Below are 13420 nucleotides of genomic sequence, written 5' to 3' on the forward strand. Positions count from 1 at the left end.
TTTTTTTTTTTTTTTTTTTTTTGAGACGGAGTCTCGCTCTGTCACCCAGGCTGGAGTGCAGTGGCCGGATCTCAGCTCACTGCAAGCTCCGCCTCCTGGGTTTACGCCATTCTCGTACCTCAGCCTCCCAAGTAGCTGGGACTACAGGCGCCCGCCACCTCGCCCGGCTAGTTTTTTGTGTTTTTTAGTAGAGACGGGGTTTCACCATGTTAGCCAGGATGGTCTCGATCTCCTGACCTTGTGATCCGCCCGTCTCGGCCTCCCAAAGTGCTGGGATTACAGGCTTGAGCCACCGCGCCCGGCCTACAAAAGTATTTTAAAACTGTTGAGATGATGGTAAATTTATCTGATGCATACAAATTGTTTTAGCTTCACTGTCTAAATATGTATATAAACGTCTGAAATGATCTTAAATGATTCTTTCTAGATGGAAACATTTTTGAGTAATTGTTTTGCTATTTTGTTTTGTGTATTATTTGAATTTTTGAATATCTATTTTACAAAGGAAAGACAGTAATCTTTTAAAATACCTTCTTTATACAACAATTACATTACTTAGGTGGAAGAAATTTCTAATAAAGTTCATTTATAAGTAAAATAGATTGGGCATGGTGGCCCACACCTGTTAATACAGCACTTTGGAAGGCCAAGGAGGGAGGATCACTTGAGCCCAGGAGTTTGAGACCAACCTGGGCCACATAGGGAGACCCTGTCTCTACAGAAACCCACACCTGTTAATACAGCACTTTGGAAGGCCAAGGAGGGAGGATCACTTGAGCCCAGGAGTTTGAGACCAACCTGGGCCACATAGGGAGACCCTGTCTCTACAGAAACTTTATAAACTAGCTTGGTGTGATTGTGTTTGCCTATAGTCCCAGCTACCTGGACGTCTGAAGGGGGAGGATTACTTGAGCCCAGGAGGTTGTGGCTGCAGTGAGCCATGATCGTGCCACTACTCCAGCCTGTGTGATAGAGCAATAACCTGTCTGAAACAAACAAACAAGCAAAAAAATGCGCACTCAGAAGGCTGATAGTACAATTCCCTTTTTGAGTATAATTAACACAATTCAATTGTAATCTAGCTTAAATAATTTTTACTCATTTATATAAAGAGAATAACTTTCTTACCCCCAATACAATAAAAGATACCTTTGCACATGTTAAACTTTGAACATGATTGGAACCATACCTTAAATCTAAGATAGTTGAAACCAGTATTTTAACTATAATGAATGGCCAAAGAAGTCTTGTTTAGACTTAAGATATAACTGTCTGATGACAGCAGTTTAGGATGACTTGTCTAGTCTAGCCTAAAATGACATGCCTGGTCTGCATTGTCTGAGTGTTAGGCAATTTTTATACAAAAATGTCCATCCTCTTTTTGAGAGTAGAAATTCAGATTATTTCCACAGCTATACATACACATTGATTGTCACCTGAGTGAGGAGTGATAACTTCATATTTATTAACTTTGAGTTACAACTTCGTGGAAGACTATCATAAACTTTTCATAAATGAATTTTTAGTCCAATTCGATAGAGATATTTTAATGAAATTTACTAGAATATGGGGTCAATGGATCATCTTATTAACATGAAATTAGGGAAGAAATTTCTTCTCTGTTTAAAACTGCTTTATAGTAACAGAGAAGATTGCAAAATAAAAAGGAAGTAAAAACTAAAAAGTTAATTAATATTTATTTAATTAAATTTAATTAAATTAACGAAAAAGTTAATTTTAATATCTCCAATATTTAAAAATAATTATGTATTTGTTTTTCATAATATAAAACATTTATCAACTATAAAATGTCTGCTGTTTGCACTAATTAGTTAGAATCTTTGAATTTGCTTTTATCTTTTTTTACAATTTCATTTCTTTGACATGTTTATATTTAATTTTTGTATTTTATGTGCCTTGAGCCAACTCTTCTTTAAGTATATCATAATCCAAGTCATTTAAAATACTAGACCCTCATTTTACCAAGGAAATAATATTTCTTTTATATCTTAGTTCCATAGGTGAACATTAGTTGCTTGCCCTTTGCACTTATCTACCTAGACAAAAAAAAAAAAAAAAGCTTTACTGAATAAAAACATCTGAGGGCGTAGAAAAATGCACTAATGTTGGACATTACATTAAAATTTTAAAATGTCTTTGTAAATAAGAGATTGCTATTCTTTTTAAATCTTCAGATATTGATGAATGCTCCTTCCAAAACATTTGTGTCTTTGGAACATGTAATAACCTGCCTGGAATGTTTCATTGTATCTGCGATGATGGTTATGAATTGGACAGAACAGGAGGGAACTGTACAGGTATGGTCAGTTATGGGCTACGTTGTGTTCTGATTCATTGAAATAAATATTCTGTGCTAATCGTAAAAATTCCTGAGATTTCTGCTTAGCTAATCTATGCATTAGGTTACACATTTTTCTGAAAAAGAAAATTATATTCAGATGCGTTTATTTGTAGCTATGGAATTGATGCATTTTTATGTAAATAATATTAAATTGTTATCTATATAATTGTTAATATTAAATATCTGAAATGAAACTAGTAAAGTGTCTCTTTGAATATATGTTCATGTATATGTATATATATACGTGTATATTTGTGATTTTTGTTAAACAAATAGTGACATAATTTTTTCTTCCTCAGAGTTGCAAATTTTAATTAATTAGAATGTATTTATCAAGGATACTAAATGCTGTCATAAATACTCTGTGCTTGATATGTGGAACCTGTTTTAGGTATATATCAAAATTTAAGATCTTTATTTTATTGTGTTGAGTCTTTCTAGTGATCTTTCATCTACTAACTTTCACAAATTCCACCAAATTCTTTGGAACAGCAGTATGCCTAGAAAAAGTAACAGTGGTAACCTGGGCATTTTCAATGCTTCTCCTAGATATTGATGAGTGTGCAGATCCCATAAACTGTGTCAATGGCCTATGTGTCAACACACCTGGTCGCTATGAGTGTAACTGCCCACCCGATTTTCAGTTGAACCCAACTGGTGTGGGTTGTGTTGGTAAGTAAAGCTATATGAAACAAATAGAATGATCAAGTTGAATATTCAAACTCTCTTGGTAATGAACTGTGATGAATGTTTGCTACAGTTAACTTAAAAACAAAACATTATATGGTTGCCTTTATTGTGTTTGTCTTCCAAATCATCAGCTCCACCTTCCTCCTCTCACAGACTTGATATCCAAGGCACAGAGAAGTGCAGTAATTTGTTCAAGGTCTCAGAGCTTGAAAATGGCAGAGCTAAGGCAGTAGCCCAGGTTGCTGCCTGGCTCCTTGTCCAGTGTTTGGCCAGGATAACCCAGAGTGGTGGTATAGCTATTAGCATATCTATTTCTTCGGCCTACTGGAAGGGTCATATAGCAAAGTAAATGAAGTGATGAGAAGCAAGGAATTAGATAGATGGATTTATGAGCCAAACCATGGGAGCAGAAGTTGAGAGATGACAGGGAGGAGGAGGAGGCAGTAATGAAGGTTCGGAATCTGTGGTCAGCACCTCTGATCTTTAAAAAACAATTGTCCAGCTTTTACTCTCTGCGCTATTCCTGTGTTTTCCTAGAGAAGGAAATGGTCTGGAAAATTTTCTGGAAGTATACAAAAAAAGGGAGGAGTGGAGAATTCCTTGCTTGAGTAGAAATCTGCCTACTGTCCTCAGTGTCAGTTTTTGGGCCTGCAGCAAATGGGAGGAATATTTGCTGCTGTAATTTATACCCACCTTATATACTATTTTCAAGTTTTAGAGAATACTTTTAATTATCATTTATGGCTACTCCAAGTTCTGCGTTTTCCATTCAAAATAATTCATTTGGTAAAGATTGAGCGCCTTCTGTCCAAGGGCTGGAGTTGCAACAGTGAACAGAACAAGCACATTCTCTGCTTTTGTATTTACATTCTACAGGCAGGGAGATAAATAAAAGCAAGAACAAACAGAATTGGCACTGGAGGTGGTTGGAGGAGAACTACCATGTTATTTTAGGAATGGGGGAGTCAGAGCCTTTAAGGAGGAGACAAGCCAACTGGACCTCTGAGGGAAGCCTCCAGTTAAAAGGAGCAGGCAGTGCAAAGGGCCTGTGGTAGGAGAAGACTGTGCGTTAGAGACATAGCACAAGGCTGTGTGCAGCAAGAGAGGAGTGAGTGGAGGGGTCAGGGATGAGGAGAGGAATCAGAGGAGCAGTCACCCAGTTCACAAAGTGATTCTCAACCCAGGCTGCATAGTAAACTCCATTTATAACCAGGAAAATATATTGATGCCTGTTACACCCCCAGAAATTCTGACTCACTGGGGCCTCAATATTTCTTAAAAACTTCCTTGGAACAAAGATTGAATAGGCAACTCATAAAAGAGAATAGTCTAAACGTTAACAAATGTAAGCAAACAAATGACCAAAATCATTAGGAATAAGAAATCCAATTGAAACAATTATATAAATACCACTTTACACCTCATATACTGGCAAATATTAGGAAACTTGGATAATGCGAAGTATTGATGGGGACATGGGCCTTGAGGAGCATCCTGTTCTGCTGGTAGAAGTGTAGACCAGGGCAGCCCCGCAGAGAATATACTTGCACAACAGTACACCAATTAACTGTCAGTGTATAATCAATGTTAGTTTTTGAGTTTCTTTTTGGAGCAATTCTGTTTGTATGGATTGACACTTTATTGCTTTTATTCATTCTCAGTTCCAAAAAACACAGACTTATTCTATCTCAAAAGTGCCAAGGAGTCTATTGGACCCTTTCATAAGTCTGAAACATTATAAAATGTTAAGAGATCTTGTTTTTCCTTTGTCTTGAAACATTTTTACATTTTGTCATCCTAGCTGTTATTTTTATCATTGTTCACCATTATGTCCAATGGATACAACAAACAGAATAAAATAATAAAGTGGAAAATTATGGCATCACCTAGAAGGAACATGCATTAGTGAAATAAAATGTCACTGTTGCATCATCCTTCAGTTTCCTTATTATATTGCCCTAAGGATTGCATCATTTTCTCAAGAAAGTACAAGAGAAGACTGGAGACACCTTACTTGAAATCTTTTAGCATTTTTTGAACACAGTTGAGAATTTAGAAGTCTTTACTTTCTGGCCATAATTTTTGGCAAAAAGAAAAAAATGACAGTGGAAAATATTTCACAGTTGTTAGTTGAGTCAGGTGACTAGAGAGAGACAGAGAGCAGCTCTTTCGTCTAGATTCTAAAGGTGATGGTGAAATGAATCGTCTAAGCACAATCCCCGACTAAGTGCCTTCAGAGACGAATATCATAGGTGAATTTTTTCAAACTTCAGAATCAACAAGTGAATGGACAATAAGTGAATGTCTATTTCTGTAGACAAAGGAAATGAAGTGTTTTCATCCACTTAGTCAATAAAAAGAGCTTCAACCCACAATATTTGGTAACAAGAAACTGAACCATCCCAGGTTCATGGATTCTTTCATATTTTCATGATGTTTCTGTACCAAAATTCAATTGATATGATTCATAAGCAGACAAAGATAAAGGCAGGTATGCATAAAAGGTTATTGGAAGGAAATATGTGACGTAGAAATGCAATCACTAGATTGATTATTTTAATTGGTATTGATAAATCTAAAAATGAAAACATTTTCTATTTGGTAGCCTTTAAAGAAGACGGCTGTCCTCTCATCAACAAAATCATGAACTGTTAATGTTTTCAAAAATTCCTTTGGCTATTGCATTTTTATGAAGCAAGAACAAGAATAACCAGAAATAATGATAAGCTAGAACCTATTAGAGATGTGTTTGAAACCTGGAAATGGTTTTTACAAAATGGATATATTCCAAGTTCATGAATGATAGTTGATAAGCAATTAGTTGCATTCAGAAGATCATTTTGAGTAGAATATCTTCAAAACCAAGAAAATACAGATTAAAAAATTGAGTTAGCTACGATTAAATTCTTATTAATATTGCTAATAAAGTTGTTTTCAACTTTTTTGTTCTGTATATTAGTTTTTATAATATACCTTTCTTCTGTAAATGGTTTTTTTAAATTACTTAAAAATAGTAAAAATTAAAGGGTTCATTGGATGTAGTTGGTAAATGATGACTATTTTTCCTGACTGAAGGCTAAGTATAGGCAAACCCTGTAAATCAACAATTCCTTTTGTGGCTCTGCATGCCAATGGCATTAACTCACAGGCCCATACAGAGACACATATATGATGTTCATTGCAGCATTCTTTGTGGTGGTAGAGTTTTAGAAACCATTTTTGGAGAGGAGGGTTTTTTTTTTTAAAGGCAGTTGTACACCACGAAGCTGACAGACTGGAGATTCACAGAACAAGCATGAATAGAAAAGTTATAAAAATGAAATGAGATGTATGACAAAAGACATTTGTGTAAATTTAAAATGAACACATTAAAACAAAAATATTTATTTTGCAGGAGCACATGTAAAAAGTAGTAACGTTAAATACATTTGGATGATCTGGTAGAGAAGGAGAATGGGAATGCAGAATAGGGATAAAAGAGAAAGGGAGGGGGAGGAGAGAGAAAGAACAGGTGAATAAATGAGGAATAAATAAACCTAATTAGGCCAGGCACAGTGGCTCATGCACAGTGGCTCATGCCTGTTACGCCAGCACTTCGGGAGGCTGAGGCGGGCACAGGTCACAAGGTCAAAAGATGAAGAACATTCTGGCCAACATGGTGAAATCCCATCTCTACTAAAAATACAAAAATTAACTGGATGTGATGGCAGGCGCCTGTAGTCCCAGCTACTTGGGAGGCTGAGGCAGGAGAATCACAGGAGGCAGAGGTTGCGGTGGGCCGAGATCGTGCCGCTGCACTCCAGCTTGGCAACAGAGCAAGACTCCGTCCCCAAAAAATAAATAAATAAATAAATAAAAATAAACCTAATTAGAAGCGGGACCATGAGAATCTTGCTGCATCTGAGATTCAGCAACAAAAACAAAATGCAAACTCAGATAAAAAATAAAGGAAAATTAGTTTTTTTAAAAAGCCCAAATGATTCTAACATGCAGCCAGGGATGAAAATTACTCTGTAGACTACTAAGAACTCTAGATTTTATTCTGGTTGAGAAGAGAAGCTATTGGTGGTTGCCTGACCTAAGGTAATGCTATTGAAGGGTCACTCTGGCTTACAGAAGGAAAAGTAGACCATAGTTTAGTCAAGAATGGAAGTTGAGAAAAGAGTTAGAAAACTATTACATTAGACTAGGTAAAGGGATAATGACCGTGGCTGGAACTCAGTAGTGATTAAAAAAAAAAAAGATAGTAGTGATAGAGGCAGTGATAAGTAGACAGATTCCAGATATTTTTGTTTGGTTGGTTTTTTGTTTGTGTTTTTGTTTTTGTTTTTTTGAGATGGAGTCTCGCTCTGTCCTCCAGGCTGGAGTGCAGTGGCACGATCTCCACTCACTGCAAGCTCCACCTCCTGGGTTCACGCCATTCTCCTGCCTCAGCCTCCCCAGTAGCTGGGACTACAGGCGCCCGCCACCATGCTCGGCTAATTTTGTGTATTTTTAGTAGGGACAGGGTTTCACCAAGTTAGCCAGGATGGCTGATTCCAGATATGTTTTGAAGGTTGAGTAGACAGCCCTTATTACTGGATTGAATAAGGAGTCAAAAATGATGTCAAAGCTTAGGGCCTGTGCAACTGAAAAAAAAAAAAAAAAAAAAGAATTTCCTTGTATTGAAAATGCAGAAGACTGGGAGAGAAGACAGCAGATTTTGTACATGGAGGAAAGAGCATCGACAGTTTGATTTTAGATGTGTTAACTTTGAAATAACTATTAGATGTTTAAGAGAAGAAATGAAATAGACAGTTGGCAGAAGGGTCTAGAGTTCATGGGAGAGATGAGATACAGAACCATGAATTTGAAAGTTCTCAACAAAAAAGTATTATTTAAACCCATAGACTCAATGGAGTGATCTGGATGATAACTGTAGAGATAAAGAAAAGCCTTAGATTAGTTGATCCCTTAAATATCTTCTCTAAGTTTGTTACAGGCTATCTTTTCCAAAACCTGCAAAGTTAGCTATGCAAGTTGAAACTAAACCATTGGATAAACTCATGATATAGATTAATTATACAAAAAATGTGTTGTATTCATATTATTGAAGGTGCAGTATGTGCCAAATGAGAAATGTCTTACTATCTTGTCCATTCCATGAGTATAGGAAAATATGGTCTGTGTGGATTTCTAAACATAGGAAAGTCTGCCATAATTGGCTTCCTCTGACTCAATCTTGAAAAAGTTTAAAGCAGGTGATCGCTTGGTAGTAAGGATTAAAAGGAGCCTTTCATGTTAATGTACAAAATTTGAATTTCATCCTTTGAGTGACTTTGCCCTAAAATGGAGTCCTTACTATGTAAGCAAGGGCAAGTGTAAGCTCCTTTGTTGCTCTACAGACAACCGTGTGGGCAACTGCTACCTGAAGTTTGGACCTCGAGGAGATGGGAGTCTGTCTTGCAACACCGAGATCGGGGTGGGCGTCAGTCGCTCTTCATGCTGCTGCTCTCTGGGAAAGGCCTGGGGAAACCCCTGTGAGACATGCCCCCCTGTCAATAGCAGTAAGTACAAAGCTGAAGAAGAGACAGAAAACCACCTGGTGTCTAAAGATTCGTTGCAATTTTGTTCCTGAGCTGGGAGTAAGGAGTGTTTAGTGAGGACAAAACAAAAAAAATTGAATTTGGACTACTTTCAGTGATGACACTGAAACCAGCCAAGAGTGTTAAAGGATTTGAATTCCTCTCTTCCTGTGTTTTATCATGACATGTTAAAAAAATAATTTTTAACCGTAACTATGTATGAATAGTACTAATATCAATTCTCCATGATATCACAGATAAAACATATTCCTGATTCTTCTCAAAGGTTATTTAGTTCAGCTTCTTAGGTGTGTTGTATTCCTGAAGTCAATTATAGAATGCCTTAAATTGAAACATCTGTTCTGATATGAACATGAACCAAAACCTGTATTCTCTAAACTTAATTTACTAGCTAAAAGAACTGTGAGGGAATTTTTTCTTTAATTAAAAACAAATGGTTCGTGTTATTCTACTGTGTATGTGATTAATAAAGTATGATCTTTTATGTAAAATATGTAACTTTAAATGTATATGAAAGGGCACTAAGAAAAATTTGGATACATCCCTTAGGATGAGTATATTGAGCCTGTCATTTGCTGAACGCTTGCTCATTGTCTCAGCCACTTGGACATGGGTATCAAACCTCTTATTTTTCTATTGTTTTGTAGCGGAATATTACACCCTGTGTCCCGGAGGTGAAGGCTTCAGACCTAACCCCATCACAATCATTTTAGAAGGTGAGCTAATCCCACTGTCACCCAGATTCAAACAAGGTAAAGAGTTAATTTTAGAGAAAAGCTGGTGGAAAAGTTAGGGCAGAGCAGTCCCAGCAAGTTAATTTAGTAAAATTATAGATGAACTTTAATTACTAAAATGGTAAACAACCACTTTTATCAAGTGGTAATGATCCATTGCAGTGATTTGATGTCTGACTGTTCTGCAGAGAAACTCTTTCCCATTGTCCCCTACCTTGAATAATCCCCAACTTACTTTATTCATTTTCTCAGATAATGGTAAAAGTTCCATGACAAAGCCAAGAAGATACTTGAGCAGAATAAACTTGCCATCTATGTGTACATTCATTTGGATGCATAGAAGTCTGCTGATTCTTACAAGATCACAGTTTTGAAAGATCTAATACTAACTCTTATCCTTCATGAAGGTGTTTGTTTTAAGTGCACTGTCTCCCCTTTTGCAGACATTGACGAATGCCAGGAGTTACCAGGTCTCTGCCAGGGTGGAAACTGCATCAACACTTTTGGGAGCTTCCAGTGTGAGTGCCCACAAGGCTACTACCTCAGCGAGGAAACTCGCATCTGTGAAGGTGAGGTGAATTTGATGCCTAAAATGCTCAGTGCTGTTCCAAACAAAATGGCTGCCGAGGCCTGGGGGAAAGGCCCGTCCTCAAATTCTACAAAAGGCTTAATTAAGACTGGTTCATAGCTTTTTTCTTTTCATATCAATGTGGCTAAGTTGTATGATGATAGACAAATTAATTTACAGCTCATTGCCATAATTCACTGTATTTTTCTAGGAGGCTTGATTAAATATAAATTGGGAAAATGGGGTAGTGTGAAAACCTACAATATTAAGTAAGTTATTAGTGAAAATATTGATAAGAATTACATTTTACATAGGAAAAATTGGTAAGCTTCAGTGTGACCATTAACTTAATATTGATCAGTAATTTTTTAAAGGTTGGACTGTATGGTATGAAGAAGTTCAAAGGTTATTCAGCTGCCATTCTTGCTTCTGTCCCCTCACCTTATCACATGGTATTTCAGTTGTTTTAGGGGCCTGTCTCACCACTAAACTGGGAGCTTCTGGAGTCACGGTCCACATCTTACTCATCATTACAGCTACAAGTTCTAGCTTACAGTAGAATCTCAATATTTAATTGTGAAATGAATGAATCCTTCTAACTGAATATTAAGCATGTAGCGTAATTATTTCCATTTTAACTTTTCTTTTGGAACACGTTCGATAAATACATCTGGAAGAAATAGGATATAATAAGGAGAACAACCAGCAGCTGCACTGCTTTAAGAATCTCTGAATTGTTACTAATTTGAAAGAAGCTACAAAGACAAAGGCTTTCCCAACCTGCATTCACTTTAAAGTTGGCATTAAAACTTAGCCTAAGTGACATAGGACGAAAACAGGCTTTAAAGAAATTCCAATTGAAGAATGTGATTTACAATTTAAATATATATATATATATATATATATAGAGGTGCCAAGGAAATTATTTTTTGCCACTTTAGAATAATTTCTTTTGATGCTTTATATTTTTTAATATGAGTATTTTTTTCTTTTGAAGAAAGGTGTATCTGTGTTTTATAAATGCGTATTTGGCATATTTATTTCTAAATTTTGCATAAATAGGGATTTAGAGAATCACCTATGCTTTGTTCAGTCATCTAAGTAATATAAATTCATTGAAAAAATATATTTATTAATTAATGGATATTCTTGCCTACTCTAGATATTGATGAGTGTTTTGCACATCCTGGTGTGTGTGGGCCTGGGACCTGCTATAACACCCTGGGAAATTACACCTGCATTTGCCCACCTGAGTACATGCAGGTCAATGGAGGCCACAACTGCATGGGTAGGTAAAGAACTCTGAGATTGATTAGAGCACAGTTGTCGACTTCACACCTAAAGCACTTACGTCTCAGAACTATTATTCAGGAAGTTTGAAAGTTAAATCTTCATGAATTGAGATATTTCAGAATCTTGTAAGCTGCTGGCTTAGTATCAAGTTTTTGACCTTTGGATATACATTTACATTTTTAAAAGCTTGAGTCTAATGTAGAAAATTTCCTCAAATGTTATATATTTGTAAATTTGTCATCTCCATTCATAGAGTGTAAACATTAATATACAAATAAAGTAACATTTAAATTTTAATGCTTAATTTTTTTAATTAAATAAATGATTGTGAGAGAAAAATAAATATGTATTAACATTGTCTCCAAAGAAAATTATAAGTGAAATCCTTTAAGAATAAAGGAGAGGTGTTAATCTAAAAATGATTTATATTTAAAGACTTATTTTAAGATAGCTTCAAATGACTCAGAAGGTTTTCAGAGTTGTGTTCATCAGGAAAGCTTGATGTCTACAGCAGTGTGGGCTTCATCATAAACTACGCGTGGATACAAATGGCTAGCTTCTTTGTTTTTCTTTATGTAGACATGAGAAAAAGCTTTTGCTACCGAAGCTATAATGGAACCACTTGTGAGAATGAGTTGCCTTTCAATGTGACAAAAAGGATGTGCTGCTGCACATATAATGTGGGCAAAGCCTGGAACAAACCTTGTGAACCATGCCCAACTCCAGGAACAGGTAAGCACATGGCTCGTGCTTCCGCTGACTGCCGTGTCAGTGATACATGCATACATGTAACAATATAGTCAAAGTCAATGCGTGCTAAAACTAGAGATGCTCAGTTCTGAAAATATTCAAGAGCATCATATGGCTCTATTTCCCAAGTGGCCCTCTTTGAGATTCACGCACTAACTTCTGAGACATTATGTTGAATAGGCTTGTGAATCCTGAAAATAAGATCCATTGCTGAAGAGTTAAGAGTTTATAGCATTAGTCCATTTAAACTCAGTATCTTAAACTATGCTTGTCAATTATTGATTTATTCATCAAATAAATACTTCTTGAGCAAGTACTATATGCCACTGTGCTAGACATGGAAGCTGTAATATTTGGGAAAAAAACTAAATTCAAAAAGTTTGTTTTTTTAGTTCAGTCACGGAAAATATGCAAAAAGTGTTTTTATGAGCAAATTTTACATAAAAGCAACCCATTGTCAAAATATGCCTTTACATCTTCTTCCTCAGACATCAATGAAATTTTTAGGCAAAAAATAGAGCTTGTCTTTACTTGGTCATGTTTTTTTCACAAGACAGATTCTTTTGAAAGAAAAAGTGAAAGATAATAGAGATAAGACCAAAAATGCTTGTCTTAAAATTGCTGTCCATCAGGTTCTCTTTTATGACCTGTAGAACGGCAACTTTTAATAACTATAGATACTAAGAGTGGAACCCATAGGCCAAATAAGAAACGGTGATTATATATTTGTTACCAAATATTACTTAGGGCATTTGTATTTAAATGTTTCATTTAATGTGTTGATGAAATAAATTAAGGAGAGAAATGGTGAAAAGCAACACATAGGCCTTTTTCAGTGACTCGAATTCACTGGTAAAATGGATTTTCTTAGCCTTATCTTGCCATTATTATGTTCCATACAATTAAATAGAAACATTCCTACAATTCTCAGCTTTCAAACTGTGTAGTTAGAAATTGAAGATCATTGATTTGGGGAATTAAAATGGCACTTTCTTTGTGAGAAGAAGCGAAAGCTTAGATTTGAGAGACAGGTCTGTATTTAAATCAAAACTCTTAGGATACTTATTGTGGAACCTCCTGCAGAGTATTTATCCTTTCTGAAACTAATTTCTCATGTATAAAATGGGAATAATAAATAATTACAGTGACTAACTCATATGGTTGCAGCGACAATTAGGGAGATTATACATATAAATTATAATGTGTGCATTGCCAGACAATTAGAAACCATTAAATTGAGCATCTATTGTCTTTCTCCCTGTTCTCACTACTCGGTATATATTAGTGGATGAAATATACAGCATCCCTGACCTGATAGCACTTGGAATATAGTATGCAGTTCAAGTTTTACCTAATACTGTTTTCAGGAGTTTTACTCACTTGTATAGCATTGAGTGTCAGAAGCATTTTCATCCTGCAAATTATAATTCTTTTAAAT

General features: G+C 35.8%; 1 protein-coding gene across 1 annotated transcript in view; it reads left to right on the top strand.

Moving 5' to 3' along the window:
- FBN2 (fibrillin 2) overlaps positions 1-13420 on the top strand; it is a 276282-nt gene that overhangs the window by 219186 nt on the left and 43676 nt on the right. The window contains exons 35-41 of the mRNA XM_008014309.3: positions 2196-2318; positions 2912-3034; positions 8437-8598; positions 9285-9353; positions 9815-9940; positions 11102-11227; positions 11812-11964. Coding sequence (XP_008012500.3) covers positions 2196-2318; positions 2912-3034; positions 8437-8598; positions 9285-9353; positions 9815-9940; positions 11102-11227; positions 11812-11964 — 882 coding nt within the window. The remainder of the gene's footprint in view (positions 1-2195; positions 2319-2911; positions 3035-8436; positions 8599-9284; positions 9354-9814; positions 9941-11101; positions 11228-11811; positions 11965-13420) is intronic.

Source organism: Chlorocebus sabaeus, chromosome 23 (genome assembly GCF_047675955.1).
Source record: "Chlorocebus sabaeus isolate Y175 chromosome 23, mChlSab1.0.hap1, whole genome shotgun sequence".
NCBI lineage: Eukaryota > Metazoa > Chordata > Mammalia > Primates > Cercopithecidae > Chlorocebus > Chlorocebus sabaeus.